A 26,554-nucleotide genomic window follows, 5' to 3' on the forward strand; every position below is an offset into this window, starting at 1 on the left:
CTGTAGTTTCCGCATCAGAGTGTTGTTCTTTTTAAGACATCTGAAAGCATGCGCCATGCCTCGTCCCTCTCAGATTTTGGAAGGCACTTTAGCATCTTAAACCTTGGGTCGAGTGCTGTAGCTATCTTTAGAAATCTCACATTGGTACCTTCTTGGGTTTTGTCAGATCTGCAGCAAAAGTGTTCTTAAATCGAACATGTGCTGAGTCATCATCCAAGACTACTATAACATGAAATATATGGCAGAATATGGGTAAAATAGAACCGGAGACATACAGTTCTCCCCAAAGGAGTTCAGTCACAAATTTAATACATTATTTTTTAACAAGCATCATCAGCACAGAAGCATGTCCTCTGGAATGGTGGCCGAAGCATGAAGGAACATATGAATATTTAACATATCCGGCATGTAAATATCTTGCAATGCCAGCTTCAAAAGTCCCATGCGAACGCCTGTTCTCGCTTTCTGGTGACATTGTAAATAAGAAGTGGGCAGCATTATCTCCTGTAAATGTAAACAAACTTGTTTGTCTTAGTGATTGGCTGAACAAGAAGTAGGACTGAGTGGATTTGTAGGCTCTAAAGTTTTACATTGTTTTGATATTTTGAGTGCAATTACGTAACAAAAAAAACCTACATTTGTAAGTTGCACTTCACGATAAAGAGATTGCATTACAGTACTTGTATGAGGTGAACTGAAAAATACTTTATCATTTTTACAGTGCAAATTTTACAGTGCACTGTACACTTTGTATTGTAATTGAAGTCAATATATTTGAAAATGTAGAAAAACATCCAAAAATATTTAATAGATTTCAATTGGTATTCTATTCTTTAACAGTGCAATTCAAACTGCGGTGAATCATGATTAATTTTTGTAGTTAATTACGTGAGTTAACTGCGATTAATCGACAGCCCTAGTGTGTGTGTGTGTGTGTGTGTGTGTGTGTGTGTGTGTATTTTATTTAAAGGCAGCTAATTCAAAATGCGGCTCTAAATTTCTTAGAGATCAAGTAAGTCTTTTGCAGTGGCAGGAAGCAATAGCTAGAGTGGAGAGAGCCCGCTCCCTTAAAAATCTTGGTTGCTGTAGCTTTTTTCAGCTGCTTCATCCTCTCTCTCTGGTGACAATGATGAAGGGACGGATGGTGATATTAGCTCAAATCTTTTCATTCCCTCCCTGTTACCCATTCTCTACTGCAGAAGATAGTGATGAGCACCATAGGCTTTATTTCAACTCTGCAGCTATTATTGGGTTGGTAGTCAAACAGTTTAGTTTTAAAATTTAGATCTCAGGCATTATTTCTTCACTATACTCCCACCTCTGCTTCATATATAGTCTGCAATTCCCTTCTAATTCCTCTACTACAGTTGATCAAATAAGAATGTCTGCTCCTATATGCCTCATTCTTAATTATTTGTATCTGTCAAAACTGGGCTGAAAGCAACTTAAAGTAGAAACTTGTCTAATTGTTTCTCATTCATGCTATTTGGATCTGTCAAATGAATTCCAGTGGTACAGATTAAAAACAAATATATTAGGAAGGCTTTGCCGTAGAAATATTTGACATAATGTTTATAGGGTATTTGTGGTGTTAATTTTGATCCTTCTTTCTTTCTGAACTAATGAAGATATAGGTGGATAATACCCAAATCTACAAGTACAGAGTTCTCAATCAGGGGTACACGTACCCCTGGGGATATGCAGAGGTCTTCCACAGGGTACATCAACTCATCTAGATATTTGCCTAGTTTTATAACAGGCTACATAAAAAGCACTAGCGAAGTCATGAAACGTTAGTTTGTACTATAAACAATGACTTGTTTATACTGCTCTATATACTATACGCTGAAGTGTAAGTACAATATTTATATTCCAATTGATTTATAATTATATGGTAATGAGAAAGTAAGCAATTTTCAGTAATAGCGTGCTGGGATACTTTTGTAGGCTTATGTCTGATTTTGTAAGCAAGAAGTTAAGTGAGGTGAAACCTGGGGGTAGGCAAGACAAATCAGACTTCTGAAAAGGGTACAGTAGTCTAGAAAAATTGAGAGCTACTGCCGTAGAAAACGGACCATTTCAGTTTGGTTAGTGGCTGAAGAGAGGTGCTCAGTATATATGTATAAATCACTTGGTAGAGAACACTTCCTGTTGTGTGAAATCACAAGACTGAAGAGACTTCACATGATCACTTTCTTAAAGCTGTTCAGTCTTTGGTGTTCTGAACTCATCACACCCATCAACAGTCACTTATTTGTCTTCAATTTTAATCTTTGCCTCCTTTTATCTTGCACCAAAAATTTATAGTGTGGTGTTTTGTTTTTTTTTGTTTTTTTTTTGTTTTTTTTGTATAAAGAAGAAATTAACAGTGGGAAGAAATCCATTGCACAATATTGGAAGTAAATAATATGGTTTGAAAAGTTGACTCCACATCAGTATAATTTTTAACAGATCAAAGCTTGTAAGAATTATTAGCTTAAAAGTGTGGCATCAAGTCATTTGATATCCTTGACTGACTTCTCTGCATTATGAATGATTTAGTGCTAGAGACAGAACTAGGAGTACCACTGAGGAATAATATTGCAAAAAGCCTGGGAACAGCCACATTGGTCTAACCCAATCGTCCATGTAGCCCAGTCTTCTGACATTGGCCAATGCCAGATGCTTCAGAGGGAATGAACAGAATAGGGCCAAGTTATCAAGGCTTCCATCCCCTGTCGTCCAGTCCCAGCTTCTGGCAGTAAGAGGTTTAGGGACGCCCAGAGCATGGTGTTGCATCCCTGACCATCTTGGCTAATAGCCATTAATGTACCTATCCTCCGTGAACTTATCTAATTTTTTTAACTCAGTTATACTTCTGGGTTTCACAACATCCCCTGGCAATGAGTTCCACAGTTTGTGCATTGTGTGAAGAAGTACTTGCTTTTGTTTGTTTTAAACCTGCTGCCTATTAATTTCGTTGGTTGACTCCTGTTCCTTGTTTATGTGAAGGGGTAAATCACATTTCCCTGTTCACTTTCTCCACACCATTCATGATTATATAGACCTCTTATTATATCCCCCCTCAGTTGTCTTTTTTTCCCTCAGATGAGCAATCCCATGTTCAGCTGGACATGGAGATGGGAGACTCCGTGTTTAACTGTACCCACCTCCATAATTGCTCTCCACGGCAGTTTTTTCTTCATCTTCCTATTCCTCTTACGCTATTAGCAGAGGATGATTGCTGAAGTCTAGCTTTGAATGTTTTAGGTTCACATTTTTTGCTGTATGTTATACTCATTAACAAGCTGTTAGACCTTAAGATGAGCATTTTTTCTTTGAGACAGCTTATGCACCAGTGCAAAGCAAACCAATTCCATTGATCAAAAGCAGTCTGCCACTTGAAATTTCCTTGGGATATGGGTTCCAAGACTTGACCAGCCAACCTTGTTCTTTAATTAGAAGGCCACTGTGGTTGGTAATCACAGATATGACAGCATTAAGCAAAGTGTCATGCACCATTATGGCATTGCATCAGAGTCCAGACTATCTAATTATTCCTTATGTCAAATCAGTTTGGGCTGTGATCTCACAAGCTAAGCAGGGTCATGCCTGGTTAGTATTTCAATGAGAGAAGTCAAATTAAAACTCTGCTGCAGGAAGTAATATCAGTGATTCAGTAGGTGAGCTGACATCTCTGAGTTAATATTAAATCTGTGCCCCAGTATGTGGTATTAGGGGATGTGATAGTATTGAAGCTGCAGTCTAGTGTTCCTAATTGCTTGTGATCACTAAAGGTTCATAGCATTCTTTGTAAGAGTGAAGGTGTTAACTCGGAGCTCCTGCCCAAATTCAAATTTTAGTGACTACATTCTGTCTACCTTTTTAATTCCCATAGCCATTTCAGTTGGTTAAGATATTCTCCACCTACTGTCCTGAACTGTTTTTAAAGTTGCTCTGAGTTATTAAACAACTGTATGTTCCATTCCAGCAGTATGTCTGTGGTAGGTGAAGAGACTCAAATACATTATAGGTAAAGATTAAATACTTTTGGAGCCTGATTTTCAAACAGGGCCCGAGGGCTTTCTTTGAAGACACAATTTTGTGCTTGCAGGATTTGCACCTGCAAAGCATTGCCAGGAAAAAGCACTCATGAAGTGTGAGACTGATATAATAGGGTCAGTTTCACAGAGTGCAAAACTGTGCCTTCCAAAAATAGTGTTCTGTTTGAACACCCATGTTCTTTGAGATTTTTCAGAATCCAGGGAACTATATAAATGTCAGACATATTATTTCTGTTGAATCCATAAAAGCTACTAGTTCGCTTTTGGTTTTTAATGTGTGTAAAATTTTGGATTCAGTACAAATATATAGCTTTCCATCAGAATAGTTCCTGTGATCAGTAGCTCTATATATTTATATATATATATATTTTTTTTTAATAGGATTCAAGTGTCCTGTATGTTCAAAGTTTGTATCTTCAGATGAAATGGATTTGCATCTTGTGATGTGTTTGACGAAGCCAAGGATAACCTACAATGGTAAGTAAGAAGTAACCCAATATTTATTCTTCATTTTAACTGTTAACTGGGATAAACTTTCTTTTATTTTAGCTGTTGAGACGCTCTTCTGATCTCACGTGTGTATATATATTAATTAGACATGTATGCTACCACTACATTGCTTCTAAGATGCACATAAGTAGTATCACTTCTAACAATATAGGTTTGCATTTCAAAGTTCTAGCCTACCTAACATGAATGGCCCTAATTACCATTCGCATACCTTTCTAACATGACTTTAAAGGTTGGCTTTGGGTCATTCAGCCTGCAAGCTGTTTAACACTTTCTGGCCATGAGTTACTCTTTTTATAAGATTCGTTGCAAGTATACAACAGTGGTAGCAATAATGATTTACATGGTTATATTTTAATTAGACAACGTCACAGAGTGGTACAGCTGATAGCATAAAGGAGACTGTTCAGGAAGGAGGGTTTTGAAGCTTTCTGAAGGGTGTGGCTCAAGGAAAGTGGGTGATGGACTCAGTTTGTGTGGAAACCTTGGAATAGTCCTGGGGGATGCTGAGCAATAGAGAAGAATGGGCTAACTATCCCCCAGTTAGGAGAGAGTAAAGCAGTTGGGCAGTAGTCAGAGTGGAGCAGGAGGGAAGCTGGCAGAGAGGAAACAGGCTATGGAGAATTCTCACCTCACTCATATGGTTCGATTGCATAGCTGGTACGCGCACACTGCCTGCTGACTGTCTGAAGTCTCTTGTCCTTGCCCAAAGGCACATGCATATGCTCAGCAGCTGATGGTTTAGCCCAGGGGTAGGCAACCTATGGCACGTGTGCCGAAGGCGGCACGCGAGCTGATTTTCAGTGGCACTCTCACTGCCTGGGTTCTGGCCATCAGTCTGGGGGGCCCTGCATTTTAATTTAATTTTAAATGAAGCTTCTTAAACATTTTAAAAACCTTATTTACTTTACATACAACAATAGTTTAGTTCTATATTATAGACTTATAGAAAGAGACCTTCTAAAGACGTTAAAATGTATTCCTGGCACGCGAAACCTTAAATTAGAGTGAATAAATGAAGACTCGGCACACCCACTTCTGAAAGGTTGCCAACCCATGGTCTAGCCAAAAAGATGATAGTAATCCACCTTGTGATTATAAGGAATGGTGAAGGAATATGCCAGGTTTCTCTGTACAATAGAACCTCAGAGTTATGAACATCTCGGAAAAGGAGGTTGTTTGTAACGCTGAACAAAACGTTATGGTTGTTTTTTTTCAAAAGTTTACAACTGAACATTGATTTATACATCTTTGAAACTTTACTATGCAAAAGAAAAATGCTGCTTTCCCTTTATTTTTTAGTAGTTTACGTTTAACACAATACTGTACTGTATTTGCTTTTTTTGTCTCTGCTGCTGCCCAGTTCCAAATGAGATTTGTGGTTGACTGATTGGTCAGTTCTTAACTCTTAGGTTCTACTGTAACTTGTAAGCATTGGATTGGCTTGATTTAATTGTTCTTTGATGGACTTTTTTCACTCTGAAATAATGCACTCTACTTAATTAGATGGACATCAGACGTCTGCCGTTTTGGACTTGATAAAGAAGGGTTAAGTGTGATTTTTTTTTCTTTCTTTTTTTTCTTTTTTTTAATAATGAGTTTAAAGGAAGTGTAAGTGATGGAATTTGCTTTCCTGCCTTTACATTGCTGTTGTAATTTTTTCCTGGGTACAGCTTAATCTTTCCATCAAATTGCTTCTGGAAAGGTATTTTTGTATGTTTTCCTCTACTTCCCATACTTAACCATTGCTGCCTTGACAAAATCCATCCAAAAGGAGCAGAATGTTTCCTTATGCCAGCCAATGGTTATTTTAGAAACCTACTAAAGATGACAAGAAAAACATCCATTCTTCCTTCTCCTTTCTCTGAATTCTCTCTCTCAGGAAAACAAAGGCAGTCTTACACCTGGAAGTGTAAGCAGTTTAAGAACTGGACAGCCACTAAAGAAGTGAACTCCTTTATGTGATCAATTCATTTAGTTCTCTATTACTTGTTCCTTCTGATATTGTAAATGTGTGAAGATTGCTTACTTCAACTGGAGGATGTCTAGCAGCATTTTTATGCTACTGGAATAGATTAACATTATTTGCCCTTTTATTATTGAAGAGTGTGGTAAATTTATATCCACTCTCCCCCAGCAAATTCATAAATCTGTTGAACTATTAACCTGGATTTAGCAAAAATAACGGAGTCTCTTTTTTGAACTAATTTTTCTCTCTACCACTTTTCTTTGGACATGGCATTTTTGGCAGTTATAACTTCAGCAAGGAGGGTCCGTGAACAACAAGATCTGGTAGTTGATTGCTTCACATGCTCTTCTGCAAAGAGAGAATGGTTTTACAAATGTGCCCTAATTTCATGCTGACAGTTGCTGACAGTTTATATTTCATATAAATTGGTATATCTTGTCCTCCTTCTTTCCAAGATTATATGACCTGCTAGGGGAGATTATGTTGCTTTATTGTATCTGGGATGTAAGAAGAGCCCTTTTTTATTTCTCTAGAATTATCTGTTCCATATATCTCCTAGATTAGTTGTTCTCTTCAGAGAACAACTTGTTCAATACTGCTGAGAAGGATCTGGGAGTTGTGATGGATCATAGCCTCAACCTGAGTCAGCAATGCAATGCAGTTGCAAAAAAAGCAAATGCAGTTTTAGGTTGCATTAACGGAGGCATAGCATGCAAGTCATTGGAGGTGATAGTACCACTCTACATGGTGCTGGTTAGGCCTCAGCTGGAGTATTGTGCCCAATTTTGGTCACCAATGTATAGAAAGGATGTAGAGAAACTGGAAAGGATCCAGAGTCCAGCGACAAAGATGATCAAAGAGATGGAATGCAAGCTATATGAACAAAGCCCGAAGGAACTGAGTATGTTTAGTTTGGAAAAGAGGAGAGTAAGGGGGGGACATGATAGTGGTTTTCAGATACTTGAAAGGATGCCACAAAAAAGATGGAGAAAAGTTGTTCTCTCTTGCCACAGAGGGCAGGACATGGGGCAATGGGTTCAAACTACAGCATAGCAGATTTGGATTAAATCTCAGGAAAAACTTCCTAACTATAAGAACAGTAGGACAATGGAACAGACTGCCTAGGGAGCTTGTGGAAGCTTCTTCACTGGAGCTTTTCAAAAGGAGACTGGATCGCCATCTGTCTTGGATGGTTTGGACTCAACAAATCCTGCAACTTGGCAAGGGGTTAGACTAGATGATGACCTTTGCGGTCTCTTCTAACCCTACGATTCTAGAAATCAAAGTATCTAGCCATTTTCAATCAAGGTAATTGGATTAAGATGTGCACTGTAATCTGCTACAATATAGCAGGAATCTTGGTTCCAGAAAGGGAAGCACTCACTCCACTGTGGGCAAAGCCACTTACAGCAATTTGCTTACATAATGTAACCATCTGATTGTTTGCAGAGCTGTTTTTTGGAGTTCTGTCCATACTCCTGCTAAGCAGTACTCTTGGTTCAGATACAGTCAGCTGTTGGGTTTGAGCAGGGGCATGTGCAGGAATTTAAATTTGACCACTTTTGGAGGGCATGTTCTGTGCCGCCGTGACCCCAGGGCTGGAGCAGCTGTCAGCTCCTGCTGATTATTGGGGGGGGGGGAGGCTGTGCCCCTGCTTGCTCTCCCCCTTGTGCACGCTCCTGGGTTTGAGTGAGGATTGCTTAAGTAGTATTCTTCTCTTCTTTGTGGGTTATCTCTAGTAGCTTGCCTCCATACTATGGGGACCTACAGAGTCAAAGTGATGAAGCTGAAGGCAAAGTTACTTACTAAATTAACTGGGTTTTCAGAAAGTTTGTGCCTCTCCAGAACCATTGCGTAGGCACACTAGTACCTCCCATCATCCTCTCTTCTTCAGAATGTTGGTTGGGGACTTTATGCCCTCTGTAGAATGTTAATGGGTGACTTTTGAGTATTAGTGAAAGATGTGGTTTACAGAAAAAGGCCCACAACTGCTTACAGTGTGGATGGGCAAGAGCAATATATTTGGAGAACCCCACGCCTCCGCAGCTCCACTAATTAGGTGGATGGCCCTTCATTCTCTCATGTGCGGCTGCCCAGGCACGCACCTTAGAGGGAACTATCCGCGGACCACCTGAATGGAGCTTGCGGACCACAGTTTGAGAACCTCTGCTTTATGCCATGGCAGAGGCCAAGAGTCATGTTTGCCCAGCTGACTCTGATGATGCTGGGACAACATCCAACTGCTTTTGTCCACAAGATGTCCTTCCTCACATGACCATGAAGTTGCCAACTACTTCCTTGAGTAGTGCACATTCACTACCTGTTTCTCCAAAAATCCTTACTTTAATCAAAAACATACCAGGACTTAGTCTTAATGGTGTCCATGTTTTGTGGGTTAGAACTTGATCACCTTATTGTGTTGCCTTTGTGCTCTCGCAGAAGCATGGACATGGAAGGGAGGACTGCTCTGCAGAACCTCTTACCTTTCTGGTAATATTAAAGTATAGGTGCTTCAGAGAGTGATATACATGAATGAGCATAGTGTGTGCGCGCAATCTATGCAGAATATTTTCCAAAAGCCTTTGAAGGGAAAAAAATTAAGGAAAAGGAGTAGCAAAAGAAACGTGTCTGTGGCACTGAACTAGTTTTAGATTCCATCTCAGAGAAATTGATTCCTTTTTTGACAAACCTTGCAACCTTATTCTGTTTTGAAATAATCCTTGCTATCATGTTATACTTCCAGTCCTCTTTTTATTTCTTAGAGTATCTAAAGATTTTAAGAAGTCCTCTGTTTCTACAGCTGGTTTTCATCTCAGAAGTTGTGGTCTTTCTCTTGCTCTTCCTCCTTCCTATCAGTCTAAGTTAGATGAAACCAAAATGTGTCGGTGTCTCTCACTATTGGAGAGAAATTTTTCAAGGTAGTAAAGTTTTTGCGTAGACTGACTAATGGTTAGTGTAATTTTAAAGGGAGAATGTCAAGGCATTTAGTGTGTAAACATAGGGTTGAACATTTTCTTATGCAAGGTAACTTTGTTGATATTCATTTGTTCAGCTACTAAAATAAGTGAAATTTGAGCCCTATCATCCAAAGAGACATTTCGACAGTTAAACTATGTCAACAATATAGCATTGCCAATGGCTTTTGGGTTTATATTTAAAATTAATTCAGGTTTTTTCTAAATCATAAGATAGTATGTGGCTACTGCTTTTATATTCAACGATCTCGAAAATTAAAGTAGAAGATTAAAGTAACAAAATATTTGATGGAAAACCAGGAAAATAAAGGTCAATATTCTCTTATTACAATCAGTTGTAGTTGTGTTTGAGCTAAACAGAGCATACACATGGCTCAATATTCCAATATTATACAGCAGCATTCAAAGTGACTTGAGCCACAGCAGTGCAACTGATCTTAATTAACAATAGAGGAAAGCAGAGTGGAGGGGGAAAATGCTACAAATATACATCCTAGTTTTTCTTATTATTCTGTACTGGCCCGGACACATGATATAGTTCCTTCCCATGGAGAGAGAGTAGAACTGACTTTTGATTACATTCAGGCCTGTATGTACATTCAGGCCTGGCTCAGAATCCTGAGTTGAAACTGCATAAGTAATAAACCTGCTGTATGAATTAAAAGTAATCAGCATCTTGATCAGTTTAATTAATTATTCATTTTCATTAACATACACACTCTTAATGCTGTGTTGACTAGCAAGGAGGGAGTTGGAGCTGGTATAAATAACTAAACAAAATTAAAGCACTAAATAAGCTACTGCTTTTATTCTTTTATCCAAATGCTTGGGATTTTCAAAAATCACTTTTCAAGAAAAGATGGGCTTACTGCCTTATGGCTGTTTGACAGAAAGATTTTGCAAAGTTGTTTCAATAAGCTGTTGAGAAGGTATGTATTGCTGGAGATGTTGATCCAGCCTCTAAGGCTCTCTTGATTGACCTGTCAATGGGATGCATACTGTCATTTGGGTGTAGGCTTAATTAAGTGAGTTAAGCAGCTGTTTGGACAAAAATGCCATTGCTTAATAATTCACCACCACTAACCATAAAAAAACCAAACAAACCCAACAACCCTCCACTGATTCTGCATTTCTGAAGTGGAGCAAAAGAGAGTCAGTTTGGGTCAGTCTCAAAAGAAATGTTGCTGGATGCTAGACATACAATCAGTACATTGGAATATGTCCTTTAAAGAAACTCCTCCACTGCATTTCTATTTTAATCTATAATACTTGCATGTTGTGTGTACCAGTTCCTTAAGAAAGGATAGAAGTGAAGTGGAATGCAGAAAGGCATGATCCTGGTGTGTCTCCAGGTTGGCTGTCAAGGTGCTGCTTCAAGAGACTTGTTTTCAGCGAGCAATCAAAAATATTGCCTAAATTGTTTGGGTGAGAGTCTGTGTCTTCTTCCCAAGAGGCACAGCACAGAACTCTCAGACCTGGGAAAGTGGGGACTAAGGCAGCTTTAAGCCCTGTTTGTGCTCTCCAAATCCTGGGATGTTCTGGAGGCTGGAGTGGCCTGCAGCATAACTTAGACATAAGAACAGCTGTACTGGGTCAGCCCAATGGCCCCTTTAGCCCAGAATCCTGTTTAACAGTGGCCAGAGGAAATAAACAGAATAGGGCATTTTGAGTGATCCATCCCTTGTCATCCAGTCCCAGCTTCTGGTAGTTGGATGTTTAGGGACAACCGGAGCATGAGGTTGCTTTCCCTGACCATCTTGGTTAATAGCCGTTGATGGACGTAGCCCTTAGATCAGTGGTTCTCAAACTTTTTTTCACGGACCACTTGAAAATTGCTGAGGGTCTCGGCGGACCACTTAATGATCTTTCCAAATATTGTTTGTACCATTAGCTAACTATTGTAAAGCGCTTTGGATAAAAACACTATATTAAAAAAAATTAATAATTAACTTTTTTTTTTGTTCTACAAATAAAAGCACACGACTCATATATTTTTATATCAGTAGTCTTCCTTTCTAATGCGATGGATGTGCCCTTTCTTCCCCGCTGTGGCAGCCACCGAGCTGGGGTTGGGAAGGAGGAGGATCTCTCCCTCGCCAAGGAACTGAGTCTGGGAAGGAGGGCCGTTTCTCCCTGGCAGCCGCAGTCCTGGAGCTGGGGAAAGCTGCCTCTTTCTCTGACCGCAGCAGCCCTGCATGTTCCAAATTTCCCCCCACCCCCTCTTCACCCCACTGCCCCCTCCCACCTGCCCCTTATTCCCCCTGAGGCCACCACCTCATCTTCCATGTGCATCTTCTCCAGGGTCCAGGCACCTAATTACTGTAGCCACGCCTGCGCAGCTCCACTAATTAGGTGGGTGGCCCTTCATTGTCTCATATGCGGCAGCTTAGGCATGCACCTTAAAGGGAACTATCCACGGACCACCTGAATGGAGCTTGCGGACCATTGGTTGCCCACGGACCACAGTTTGAGAACCTCTGCTTTAAATGGTACAAGACCATGCCTGCACTATTGGTGCTATAGTGGCATACATATGGCATAACTATGCCACTGGAAGCCCATGATGTGGACGCATACTACATTGACTGAAGGGGTTTTTCTGTTGTGGTAAGAACTCAGCCTTCCCAAGCGATGGTAGCTAGGTTAACAGAAGAGTTATTCTATCAGCCAAGATGGTCAAGGGCGCAACCCCATGCTCCGGATATCCCTAAATCTCCAACTGCCAGAAGCTGGGACTGGATGACTGGATGGAGCAGTTAAAATTGCTCTGTTCTGTTCATTCCCTCTGAAGCATCTGGTGCTGACCGCTGTCAGAAGACTGGATACTGGGCTAGGTGAATCATTGGGCTGACCCAGTATGGCTGTTCTTAGGTTCTAAGTCTTTAGAATTGGTACTGTGTCTACCTGTTGGTAAGGAAGGCTTTGCAGTTTCCATATTGGTACAAAAGAACTTGTCCAAAAAAAATTCTGCATAAAAAATGTCTTATCCTTGACCCTTTTGTCTTTTGTGATTCACATGGAATGCTGAGGGCTGACCACTGGCCGCTTCTCAGCGAGCTGTAATTCCCTTTAAACCATCCCACAGTAATGATCTGCATACAGCAAGGGACAAATCAATCAAGGTTTTTGAAAGAGCATGTAGAACCAATAAAACCTGATACATATTGCTGAACGTTTTAGAGGAAAAGTCATCCATATATTAAGTAACTAAAATTCCAGTGGTTCTTCATTCTTCCCTTCATACACTGTTGCTAAGCCTATTCGTCATACGTAATCATATCTTTTGATCTTGTTTTGGTACTGACCATAAAAGGAAGTGCTAAAGGTAAATATTTTCATCGTTGTAGTATCTAAATGCCCTTCAAAACTAAGGATATACCTGTGAGGTAGTCCAGAATTTTTTTTGTTTCAGAAAAAAGTCATTAAAAGCAGGTTAGAGAAAATATTTATATTCTGCTGCATTCCTTTTTATATGTGTGCATCCATTGTACTGCTTTTATATGATGAAACTGCTGGGTAGTGAGCTGCAGAAACCTGAAATGCTATATACATGCCCAGTAGCAAATGCAAACTTATTACACACTGCATCATGTGATCCACCTGGATAGGAACAACCTATCACGTCCTACACTTAATCAGTCTTTCTCTTTGAGAGGTCATTCAGAGGATGTCATAAATCGTGTCTGCAACTGCCGCAGTCTTGTGACTGCTGGGAATTTTGCTACAGGGCAGACATTGTTCCTTGTCTTTCAGGTCATTTCTGCAGTGTTTAAATTTGATATTCCTAAAACATTGGAGATTTTAGCATTTTGTCAGAAGGGAAGTGACTTATTTTGTGGAGTCAATCTGTGGAGACTATATCCATCAAAATATCTTTCCTTTCACTCAGTCTCTCAGTTCTAGGAACACTGTCCATGGGTCTGGTTTTTGAGGTAGAAGTATTTTAAAACTATAGATTTAAAAAGTAAATTCTAGGCTTTTATTTTTATTTAGATTTGAACAATAAATCTAGGTTAGTGGTCTTCCTTTCATGTAACACCACAAACCGTTATACTGGAACTGCAGTATCCTCACTAGAGTTTTTGCTCATATTTAGAGTTTTCTTTTAAAATGCCACAAAATAAGCAGCAATGCTTTCTGCTGTCAGAGAATTTCCTTAACGTGTAGAATATTTAAGGGCTTTTTCTAAACTAGAGTTAGATATTTTTTTCTCCTCAGATGAAAGCATCACTTCAAAAATCTGTTGCACTTTCAATTATTTTAATATCTTGCTGTTCTTTTACTACCGAATCTTCAATGCAGAAGTGGATACTTTGGGGGGGGGGGGGCAGGGGATTTTGATGGTAAAGTTTTTTAAAAAAAAATTTTTTTTTAAATTTTTTTAAACCACTGTCCAAAATAAATTGAGTAAGACTACATGTAGTAGTGAGAGCGAAGTCCTTTCATATATAAATCAGGGATTATCCTCAGTCTTTCCAGAGGAGATATTTACCAGCTTTATGTATTTGCAATTGGATCCAATGATCCTGCAATAATTTTAAAACTGTGTCTACTTGGTGATTATATAGTGACATAGTGACAGTATTAGGTTAATGTATTGCCAGTAATGGAATTATTTCTCTTTCTAAGGTTTGCATAATTGTCAGTCTTACTTAGCTATATTTTGTTCTGCTAAGGAATTGAACCTACAGTACTAGTACAAAACTGAAATATGAAATACTGCCCTGCTACATTCATAGTAATGGGAAATGTTACAGTTGAATGATATTAACATTATGGAAACTCATTAAAACTTCGTAGTTAAGGCTGTAGGACAGTTTCCATTCAAAGACTCATTTTAACCCTACGTTCCTCTGATACCTTTATTAACTTAACAAAAATTGCCCTGAAATTTCATATCCTAGTCTTGGATTAGAGGAGATTGCTTTCTTCAAAATATCACATTTAATCATATAAGCCCTTCTGAGTTTTCAATAGTTGGGTGAACTATTCATAGCAAATTATTTATTTATCTATTTGTCCGCAAACAATATTTGAATTATGAATTTTGCTCAAAATTGTTCAAATACTTTGTGAACATATTTTAAGTCTATGGGTTGATTTACAGAGTGCTTGCTTCACATCTGTTTATTAGTGACACTGGTTATGTAGGCCATTCCTGTTGTTTCTTCTAGATTGGTGATAGAAACTTTGAAAATTACCTTTGAAATCAAAGAACTAGAATGTTTTGTCTCCGTGGCTTTATAATGTAGGGAAACCACAGAGGCACTGTCACTGCCAGAATTGCCTGAGCTATTCACCATTAGTGTAGAGGACTACAGTAGGTTGAGTTAATGTAAAGCAGGCCAGTATAAATCAGCATTTTTTTACATTTGCTCATAATTTGAGGTTGGAGGGTTTTTTTGCCTTTATCTGAAGCGTGTACTTTGAATTAAGTTTATATGCCCAAGGTGATTGTGTTTTGGAATAGGAGTAGTTTGCAAAGTCGTTTGCCTTGAGCAGGAGAAATAATTTTGAGGAAATGTTTTGCAGTGACTTTGCTTCACTGCCCTAATTTTTCTGATTCTTGCTTCAATCCAAACTGTCCTTGCAAAACATAATTCTAGCACCATGGCTGCCACTAGTGCACTTTCTCAGCCTAGTTCTGTCTCCTGGCAATCATGCAAAAGATATGGAATCCATACGCAAAGATTTCTGGCACGAGCATCTCCACCTCAGGTTCTTCCGTTATTCTGTCTGCCTAATCAGTGATGCCAGGAAAAAAGTTTTTCAGGGAGAGACTTTGTGCCTTTTGATTTTAGCTTTTTGTTGATAACCATGAATTAGACTAGAAAACTGAAGTAATCCCCAGATTGCAACCTTCACTCCCATTTTATATAGTGTGGCCTGAGTGTACTGACACTACATGAAATCCAACCCCATTCCAGGCTTCTGCAGAGATGCCTCAGTCATCTGGTAAATTTCTGAAAGTGGAAAAGAACTAGGCAAGCTAGCTGTGCTTCAGTTCTGAGACTAGCAACAGGACTTGGTAGAGGAGAAGAAGACATGGAACTAAGGCACACCTTTAGATTAGATATTTTTCATCCCTACAGTTTGCCCCCTCTCCCCTCCATACTGTCAAAGTATTCCACTTCCAGGAGAAGCTTCTAAGGATAAAGGCTCTCATGACTCCTTTTCCCCCCCATAACAACAGACTTTTATTCCAGACATGCATGTCCATCATAGGTACACCAGTGTCATGCTAGGGCTTAGTACTGTGTGCTCAGTCCCACTCAAGGACTCTGCATTGGTTTCTCATCCAGATTCTCTCATTGGTAGGAGAAAACTTAAGACTTCAGAGTCCATCTCCCAGGAATAGTAAAGAACTCAGTCTGATGGATGAATAGTTACAATGTCCCAAGGGATACCTCTTCAGGAACCATGCTACCCTTGGAATCAGCCTAACCATAGATATGAACAAATTCAGCTAGGATGGGGCCTGTTCAATGGAAGAACTTGACCAGGGATGATAGGCAGGCAAGGAGCAGAACCCTTTGAATTATGAGCTGGAGGCCAAGTCCACCCACTGATAGTGTTACCAGGAAGAAGTCCAGCTTGTGTCACCATGTCTTCATTGGGACCAACAGTGTGGTGGTGGTGATGGTATGAGAACTGATAGGAGTGACACACACACACACACACACACTTTTTTCTGTTCCACTTACCTAAAAAAAGACCATTGGCTACCCTGAGAGGACTTAACATCCCAGGGTACCTAAACCTGCAGGCAGATCAACTCAACAGAAGTTGGAAACAGGGCAATAGCATGTGTAGAAAGAACAGTAAATATGGCAGGCAACCAGCTTGGCTTAACAGTGAAATCCTTGCTGATCTTAAATGCAAAAAAGAAGCTTACAAGAAGTGGAAGATTGGACAAATGAACAAGGAGGAGTATAAAAATATTGCTCAGGCATGCAGGAGTGAAATCAGGCCAAATCACACTTGGAGTTGCAGCTAGCAAGAGATGTTAAGAGTAACAAGAAGGGTTTCTTCAGGTATGTTAGCAACAAGAAGAAAGTCAAGGAAAGTGTGGGCCCCTTACTGAATGAGGGAGGCAACCTAGTGACAGAGGATGTGGAAAAAGCTAATGTACTCAATGATTTTTTTGCCTCTGTCTTCACAAACAAGGTCAGCTCCCAGACTGCTGCACTGGGCGGCACAGTATGGGGAGAAGGTGACCAGCCCTCTGTGGAGAAAGAAGTGGTTTGGGACTATTTAGAAAAACTGGATGAGCACAAGTCCATGGGGCCGGATGTGCTACATCCGAGGGTGCTAAAGGAGTTGGCGGATGTGATTGCAGAGCCATTGGCCATTATCTTTGAAAACTCCTGGCGATCGAGGGAGGTCCCGGATGTCTGGAAAAAGGCTAATGTAGTGCCCATCTTTAAAAAAGGGATGGAGGAGGATCCGCGGAACTACAGGCCAGTCAGCCTCACCTCAGTCCCTGGAAAAATCATGGAGCAGGTCCTCAAGGAATCCATTCTGAAGCACTTAGAGGAGAGGAAAATGATCAGGAACAGTCAGCATGGATTCACCAAGGGCAAGTCATGCCTGACTAACCTAATTGCCTTCTATGAGGAGATAACTGGGTCTGTGGATGAGGGGAAAGCAGTGGATGTGTTATTCCTTGACTTTACCAAAGCTTTTGTTACAGTCTCCCACAGTATTCTTGCCAGCAAGTTAAAGAAGTATGGGCTGGATGAATAGACTACAAGGTGGATAGAAAGCTGGCTAGATCGTCGGGCTCAACAGGTAGTGATCAACGGCTCCGTGTCTAGTTGGTAGCCGGTTTCAAGCGGAGTGCCCGAAGGGTCGGTCCTGGGGCTGGTTTTGTTCAATATCTTCATTAATGATCTGGAGGATGGCGTGGACTGCACTCTCAGCAAGTTTGCAGATGACACTAAACTGGGAGGAGTGGTAGATACGCTGGAGGGTAGGGATAGGATACAGAGGGACCTAGACAAATTAGAGGATTGGGCCAAAAGAAACCTGATGAGGTTCAACAAGGACAAGTGCAGAGTCCTGCACTTAGGACGGAAGAATCCCATTCACTATTCCAGACTAGGGACCGAATGGCTAGGAAGCAGTTCTGCAGAAAAGGACCTAGGGGTTACAGTGGACGAGAAGCTGGATCTGAGTCAACAGTGTGCCCTTGTTGCCAAGAAGGCTAACGGCATTTTGGGCTGTATAAGTAGGGGCATTGCCAGCAGATCGAGGGACGTGATCATTCCCCTCTATTCAACATTGGTGAGGCCTCATCTGGAGTACTGTGTCCGGTTTTGGGCCCCACACTACAAGAAGGATGTATAAAAATTGGAAAGAGTCCAGTGGAGGGCAACTAAAATGATTAGGGGGCTGGAGCACATGACTTATGAGGAGAGGCTGAGGGAACTGGGATTGTTTAGTCTGCAGAAGAGAAGAATGAGGGGGGATTTGATAGCTGCTTTCAACTACTTGAAAGGGGGTTCCAAAGAGGATGGATCTAGACTGTTCTCAGTGGTACCTGATGACAGAACAAGGAGTAATGGTCTCAAGTTGCCGTGGAGGAGGTTTAGGTTGGATATTATGAAAAACTTTTTCACTAGGAGGGGGTGAAGCACCGGAATATGGGTTACCTAGGGAGGTGGTGAAATCTCCTTCCTAAGAGGTTTTTAAGGTCAGGCTTGACAAAGCCCTGGCTGGGATGATTTAGTTGGGAATTGGTCCTGCTTTGAGCAGGGGGTTGAACTAGATGACCTCCTGAGGTCCCTTCCAACCCTGATATTCTATGATCCGATGGTCACAAATTCCCACCTGTGTAGATCAACCTGGATCTTTCCTCACAAGAGATGAAGCCTGGCTTAATTTGAGTTTTGGGCCATGTGTCCTATAGAGCAGTTCTCTCAAACTGATTTTCTTCGGGGCTGTGCTGCTGTTTTTCTTTAGTGGGGGAGTTCTATTTTATTCCCTTGCATCCAATACTCCGTTCTTCTGGTTGTTCCCTAATCTTAAATTTTAGTTTAACTAAACTAAAAATATAAATTCAGTTCCATCCCAAGGTAAAAAGTGAATTGAGAAGAAGTTGTAGCTGTTTTCTCTGCTTCTTCAGACCACCACCGTGGATTTCTAGTCATGATGGTTGCATAGAATAAAGTCAATAACTTAAATGTTCTCAGGTTTTCTCTAATTTTTCATTTGTAGTTTTTAGATGTAGTTTACCCTATGTATATATGTAGGTAAGCAAACTCTCATTGCTGACTACCGTTGGATCACACCATTTCTATAAATTAGCAACTATATCATTTAATGAACAATGGATCTCCTACACAAACTTTGTCTTCAACCTTTTGGATTGTCTTTTGTAGGTAGATAACTAGTTATATTTTACTACAGTAAACTCCTTAACATGTTGAGTCATAAGCCATTTTTGCCTGCTCTTGTCCTGTTAAGAGCACAGAAGATGAAGTTTTAGTTTAAATAAGTCAGTATTTCAACTATTAGGATAGAGCATTGGTCTCCAAAGTGGGGCACGCAAGAGGATACTTGGGGGTACGCAGCAGGAGAAGCGCTTATTTATTTATTTATTTATTTATTTATTTGCTTTGGCAGTTCAGGCGGGAGTCCGAGCGGCTTTTTTCTTTTTTTTTTTCCCTTCGGCAAAAATGGTAGAGCCGGCGCAGCAGGGGGTGCATGCTCAAAAATTTTTTACTGGTGGGGTGCACGATCAAAAAAGTTTGGAGACCACTGGGATAGAGGATGAAGATTGAAATTGCAGGATCTTTAAATAAGTACTGAAAGACAACTACCATTGGCCTAAAATTGTATTCCATACATAATTGCTGCTGAACTGTTAATGTGGAAAACATATTGTCACTCTTGATTTTCTAGGAAAGTGCACATTTGAGCTGTTTTTGTTTTCTACTGCTATCATTGAGGGTTTAAGAACAAAACAAAAATTTTTTCCAGGTAAAATGCTTGACATTTCTCTATCAAGTTATAGTGCCTGTCTTTTACACAGCTGAAAAAGATAGTTTGTTTTGGATGCTTGGTCTGAATGGTGACTGTTCCCATTATGAAATAAAGCATGGAATTTCCTTGGATGCCTTTTATAAAACCAATATATTTTCTCTTGAAAATATAGATTATTATTATTAATTTGCTGTCTGCTTTAATCATATTGCCTTGACCTACATTTACAGTAGAGGTATTTGTTTAGAGATGGTAATTCATATTTAATTTTGCATCTTTGGCAGCATGAAAGTTAAGTATAAGACTTTGACTTAAATGGTCTTTGCAGAATTGCACTTTGTTGAAATCTTATTCAAAGTAGTGGACACAATTTAGAAGTAGACTTTTGAATCCTGGTCTCTGCTAATGTGACTTATGTAATTACCACAGAATAGGGTGGCCAGACAGTAAGTGTGAAAAATCGGGACAGGGGGTGGGGGGTAATAGGAGCCTATATAAGAAAAAGCCCCCAAAATTGGGACTGTCCCTATAAAATCGGGACATCTGGTCACCCTACCACAGAACAGTATCATTGGTATACAAAATCTCTGCTGTTCCAAATTATTTAACAGGGCTAATCCAATTTAGAATTAGATCAAGATGTCTAGAGCTATCAGCCTTTAGTTGATCCCCCTCTGAATAATTAATTATAAAATATTTAACTTATTTGTGTTTTCTTTGCTTTATTCATAATACTGATGATATTTTTACTGAAAATTGTCAGTATGTGTCCAAAAGAGAGGAACCTACTTATTTCTCAGGATTGATTTCTGGGTACATTTTTCATGTGTGAAGTTTGTATTCTCCAAAACAACTTTTAAATAAAATTTTGACAGTCTGCAAATGCAGAATTAAATGTTCACAAATAACCTTCTCTCCCTTTTCCTCTCAGTATGCATGTAGATTAGCTTCTATGCTATTTCAAATACTTTTTCAAAATTTTCCACCTTTGTTCTATATGTAGTATTGGTAAAGTTATGTTTATTTGTGAGTATGAGGTTGCAGAACTGAGTACGGTAACCAGTGTTTGTATACTATACGTTAGTCGCAGTGGATATCTGCTTATATGTTGGTGTCGGAACAACATTGAGAGGGAAAATAGGTAGAATGTTTGTACTCCAGGTAGAAAATTGTGATGTGTTAGTGATGGTTTGGGGGGATAATACTTAGATCGTGGGATATAAAAATGATATCTGTACTATAACGGGAATAGATAGAGAGGAGAGGGAGGGACAGGTATTTGATTGGCATCTGGTAAATGTCAAACTGTTGTAGCAGGTTCATTACAGACTGATGAATTTTGTATCTTGGTAGGTGGCTCCAAGTGCAGCTTGTTCATTAGAGTATGGGCTGAAATAGCAAGGACAGGTGATGTATGTTATGTGGTGCATTATGGAAATGTCTGAAAAGGCACAATGTGAATATGTTTTGGTACCACTGGGATGTTAGTGGTAGGTTGTTAAAGGATACAGGAAGAGGGGAAAGTTAAGGTTTTGCAAGCAACCTTAACTCTGAATTTCTAGATTTACTAATGTAGCATTAATATAGAATTCCTTGTGGTTTCAATAAATGCAATAGTTTATAGGGGATTTTAGCAGACGCAATTGATGATACCCAGGCTTGAAAATTCCACTTGCCTGTGATCAGCAATCAGTGTCCTGATTAAGAGCCAGTAACTTTTGCAGAATGTAAGTTTTCATTTAAAAAAAATAAAAATGCTTCCCAGTCTCCTAGTTTTGAAGAAAACTTTCCACATGTGAACTAAATGTAACTGTTTTAGCCCTGCCTTCCTAAGGCTAGGTCTACACTACAGCGGGGGTCCGACCTAAGATACGCAACTTCAGCTACGTGAATACCGTAGCTGAAGTTGCGTATTTTAGGTCGGCTTACCTGGCTGTGAGGACGGGGGAAAGTCGACCGCTGCCGCCGACTCCGCTGCCGCCTCTTGCCGTGGTGGATTTCCGGAGTCGACGGCAGAGCGATCAGGGATCGATTTTATCGCGTCTTCACTAGACGCGATAAGTCGATCCCAGAACATCGATTGCCTGCCGCCGGACCCTCCGGTAAGTGTAGATGTACCCTAAGACTGCAGACAGGCAACATTGTTGGCAACCTATGAGCAGCAGCAGAGGCAGTCTGCTTTGGAGTGACAACTGACTGGTCTTCTCATTTTTTGCTACTGATACTTAGAGAACCCTATGAACAGCAAATAATCAGATCTTTGTTCTGTTGCTGCATGGACAAGTTTCAGTAAAGATACATCATGATCTTCTGTAGGAAAGGGAGAGGAGAAAATAGTGAAGATGGGAATGGGGGAAAATAACAAGCCGGAAAGACGTAATAAAATAGACTGATAAATTAGTATTTAATAAATATATTCAATGAATTTTCACCAGTACATTGATTTGGCAATACTTATTTGTGGTGGTCAAACAATTTTTGAGTTGGTCAAATACTATTCAGTGAATAGATAGATTATTTTGAAAAATTTCAATTGTATTTCTAGAACAATATATTATTCAAATGTTCTTCTGTACTATTTGGTCAGCCTTGGTAGCAAATTACACTTGATTTGATTAAATAACTTGAGTGTCAATGTTCTAATTAAAAGCACAATACACAGCTGTTTTGTTTGTTTGAATTTGGGTAGGCTTGGCCTTCGGAGAGGCTGTCATCAGATTTTTTTTTTTTTTTTTTCCCTCACCCTTGTGAGTAAGCTTTAGTCCTTGGGCTAGGTGGTGGTGGTGGTGTATAAATATTTCAATCTCTGCTTGTAACTATTTTAATTTAGTATATATAATTAATTATTAATATAATTGTATTTGGGGACTTTTTAAAGACTTTAAAAAAAGCTGTGGTGATGGTTTTTTTTTTTTTTTTTTAATTGATACAGTGTGTGAAAACTTGCTGTGATGGTTGTACCTTCATCCAGTACTATATATTTTAGTCTAAGTACGGGTATGGTGTGTAAACTGTACTCCATGAATCCCGAGAGAAGATTTTAGAAAAATCTACCATATACCTACTAGTTGAAATACTAATCCTGTTAGCCAGAGGTAGATAAATATAAGGATGGGGACTTGGGCAAATCATGGTAAGAAACACCAACCCCTGCTTGTGTGCTACATCTTTTATATCAGACTCTGGCTAGTAGGAGTCTCTAACACGGGGGGGGGGGGGGGGGCAGTGGGCAAAGTTTTTGGGCCGAGGGCCACATCGGGGTTGTGAAATGGTATGGAGGGCCAGGTAGGGAAGGCTGTGCCACCCCAAACAGCCTGGCCACTGCCTCCTATCTGCCCCCTCCCACTTTCTGCCCCCTGACTGCCCCCTTCAGAACTCCTGACCCATCCAATCCCCCCTGCTCCTTGTCCCCCGACCGCCCCCTCCTGGGATCCCCGCCCTGACCACCCCTCCCGGGACCCCCTGCCCCTAACCGCCCCCTGGGACCTCACCCTTTTCGGAATGTGGCCCTGCGAGCATGGGAGGAGGACTCAGGAGGAGCAGGGGCAGCCATGCAGCTGGAGAGAAGCAGCGTTTTCCCCTTCAAAGCGCCGCTTCTCTCCGGCCGGCTGCGCGGCTGCCCATTGCTCCTCCTGAGTTCTCGGCCGCGTTTCCTGCCACCCGTACCACCCGCCTGCTCTCCTGCCCCCGCAGTGCAGCCCCTCCCCCCCCCTCAGGGGGTGCGCCGGTGCTGAGCTCCCAAGTGCCCGGCCCTCGGGCCCCCTGCTGTTGTTGGGAGCCCCGTGCCGGGGCACCCTGTGTTCACTTGTAAATCTGCCCCTGAGCCACGCCGCCTGACCGGAGCCAGCCACGCCGCCGCACTCCCGACACGGTGAGCTGAGGCTGCGGGGGCGGGGAACAGCAGGGGAGGGGCTGGCTGGGAGCTCAGGGGCTGGGCAGGACGGCCCCGCGGGCCGGATGTGGCCCGCAGGCCACAGTTTGCCCACCTCTGCTCTAATAGCTGAAAGGGAGGATGAGTTTGCCTCACCCCTTTCGCTTCCTAGTTAGTGAAAAATGTCTCCACTTTTCTCCCTCTTTCCCTAACCTCCATTTTTATAATACCTATAATGTAGTAACATCAGCGTATGTTATGATTAAAACCTTTTAAAAGACTGAACTATTTTCCCTTTCTTTGTTAGTGTGGAATCATTTGATCCTTTCACAGCCAGGGAAACATGAGAAATGTAACTGGCTGCTGCACACTACAAGTGGATCAGCAAAATATTATTTAGCCATGTGTTTCCATGACAAATGCATTTAAAAATCAGTGTTAAATGGACCTTAAACTGACTTCCATCTGGAGTGATCTAGGGCTGGTACCCTGGGTGGTTGTGTATAATGGGGACAGTTGGGAATTCTGACTAGATCAAGGCATGAGGGTTTTTTTTTTGTTTTCCCCCCCCCATTCTTTATGGTTTATCCAGTTCTGCTAATTTGACTACATTTCATCTCTTTTATATAAGTTAAATATGAAGTCTCTTGGGTCCCCTGACTACAGTCAGTTTCACTGTCGTCATTCTGTAGATGTTATCAAATGTGAGAGCAATTTATGTTGGCTTGGAATCTATTTATAATTGGATATTTTCAGTTAGACATCTTAAAGATTTAGACAGGTGAGTGTTTTCCTTGTGCACATGAGTGGGTGGGAGGGTGAGGAAATGCAAGAAGTTTGACTTGCTCACCATATATATGGAAGGGTGAGCATACAAACATTGGAAACTTCATAACCTGTTACAAAGTCTAATAGTATCTTTGGGTACCAGGTAGAAAAAGAACACTTTTTGTACAACCAGATATGTCTGCCTTTGTATTACCCCAGAGTATTGCAAAGATACAGAAAACTGGTATCAGGACTATGTAATACAAGTTTGTGCAGTATACAATAACCCCAGTGTATAATGTAAAGAATAGTGCATACAACAATTCATATAAATGTTTTATGTCTTATGAGCCTTTTAACCATAGTAAATGATTTTTTTTTTTAAATTGACGGGTTTGGCTTTCTCTTGTAAGAATGTCTTCAGTTATGTAAATGTTTGTTTTTAAAGTACTTTATACAAAAGCCTCAGTTTATGCAGTCAGTTTTGGGACTGACTAAAGTGACACCATGCTTGAGTGTACCGGGGGAGAAGGACCTAGTGCATGGTTCTGTGTGCCAGTTGCAACTCTGAATATAGTGAAACCTCTGATTAGAGCAAAGTTGTTCTGTGACAAAAATGTTCTTGTTGAGAGTGTGTGGTATATATGCATGTGAATTATTTTTAATAGCATTTATTTATGTGGCCATAATGAGGAGGTAGAATAGATATGTTCAGAGGACCAAGAGAACCATGTTGCAGCAGTACCCATAAAGAGAGGCGTTGAAGGGGAGGGAAGCAGTGAGATGAGTAAACCCTTGGAGAAAGCCTAGAACCTCCCTGTGAAACAGACAAATGTAATTGTCTTTGTCCTTTTTCTTCTTTTTTGTTGTTGCCTTCTTCCAGATATTGAAACATCTGTTAATTCAAGAGGTCAAGTGAAAAATGTGTACCCCTAGCACCCTCTTCTGGGCAAATTCTTAATGTCTTTGATGGAAGTTTCAGCAGTAAATGTGAGATTCTGCAAGATAATATGGCACTGTTTCCATCTTTTTATCACTTGAGAATAGTAAATGCCCCTAATGTTCATGTAAAGTTCCACTTCTCTATTAAAGAGCAACAGAAACCAACTGGAAACCCCCCCCCCTTTTTTTTTTGTAGATCGCCTACAAACAGTGCAAATATATGCTGCGTTTTTCCTTTTCTTCATTACTAGAGTATGTGGTTTCTTAAGAATTAGTTTGTCTACTCATGCTCCTCAGATAACCATCTTGGATTCCCTCTGATTCGCGGGGGGGTGGGGGGGACGACCTTCCCCCAGGTGCCATAGAAACTTTGAAAGCTTTGTTCACAATTTTAAAGGAAACCTGCGCATTTTTTTAAAAATCTAGTGATTTTGGAGTGATGTGCTGAATGCCATAAGTCAGAGGTTCCCAAACATTTTTGCTAAGCCCTCCTTCTCTATGGGAGTCCCATAACAGGCCCTTCCCCACCCATCCAGGGACCAGGGTAGAAAGTGACTTCCTAAGGGAAGCAGGCGGCTTATGCCAGGAGTGCAGCAAAACCTAGTTGGCTCCATCCCTGGAGGAGCTCATGGCAGCATGATGCAGACTGGGGCTTCTCATCTCTTCCTCTTCTCTACCCCTCTCCCTTCCCCCCAGCACAGAGTACCTTGCTTCTGCAGGCTCTGAAGGGTTTAAAATACACACTGCTGTGGCTGAACGAATTGTTGGGCTGGGGCAAGCATGCAGAGTCTGAGTCCCCAATGGTTGGAAAGGAGTGGGGAGGAGCAGCAGGCTATTGCTGGGGAAGGGCTGCCCCCTGTACCCTCTCTCTGCTGTTGCCTGGTCCTGCATCCCCGGTGATCTCCTTGTGCCCTGCACTTTGAAAACCAGTACCCTAAAGAGTTAATCAAAAGGGGCATTCAGCACACACGTTACCCTTTTTAGGAATGCAACATTCAGCTCTGCCATGGATTGCCAGCTCTTTTGCTGTGACACCCTGAATGTCCCTTTTGGTTATGGTCCTTGCACTGTGTAAATCCACGTTAGGCTATGTCTTGTACTCTACAGTACAATGGGCCTAAATTCGGGTAGTCAGGCCTCTTGATTTGTGTTGTACCGATGCTGAATTTTGCATCAAGCACTGCTGCTAAAAAAAAAAAAAAGTATCCAGAAAATACAGCTTTTACTATATCACCCTAATATTTTTCATGAAAACTTCCATTTTAAAAGTGTCTTCTGTGCATTTCTGGCAACTGCCTAATCTTCCCATTAACTACAGACGTAGTATTGATTCCACAAAATCAGGGGACCTTGCAGAATTTAGGGTCTGTGAGCCATACCATATACCAGTTTGCAGTGATGGAGAACTCTGGTTCCTCTTGAAGGGCTGGATGATAGGAATGGGAGGGAAGCAAGTGGGGAGGGGAAACAGGCTGATAGTTGGGGTAGG

At 40.8% G+C, this 26,554-nt stretch overlaps 1 protein-coding gene across 1 annotated transcript in view; it reads left to right on the plus strand.

Annotated features, from left to right (window-relative positions):
- The window catches only part of ZNRF2 (zinc and ring finger 2), a 72,234-nt gene that overhangs the window by 42,363 nt on the left and 3,317 nt on the right, over nt 1-26,554 (plus strand). Inside the window, 1 exon segment of the mRNA XM_065400131.1 lies at nt 4,425-4,520. Within this exon segment, the coding sequence (XP_065256203.1) occupies nt 4,425-4,520 (96 nt within the window).

This window comes from Emys orbicularis, chromosome 2 (genome assembly GCF_028017835.1).
Source record: "Emys orbicularis isolate rEmyOrb1 chromosome 2, rEmyOrb1.hap1, whole genome shotgun sequence".
Lineage (NCBI taxonomy): Eukaryota > Metazoa > Chordata > Testudines > Emydidae > Emys > Emys orbicularis.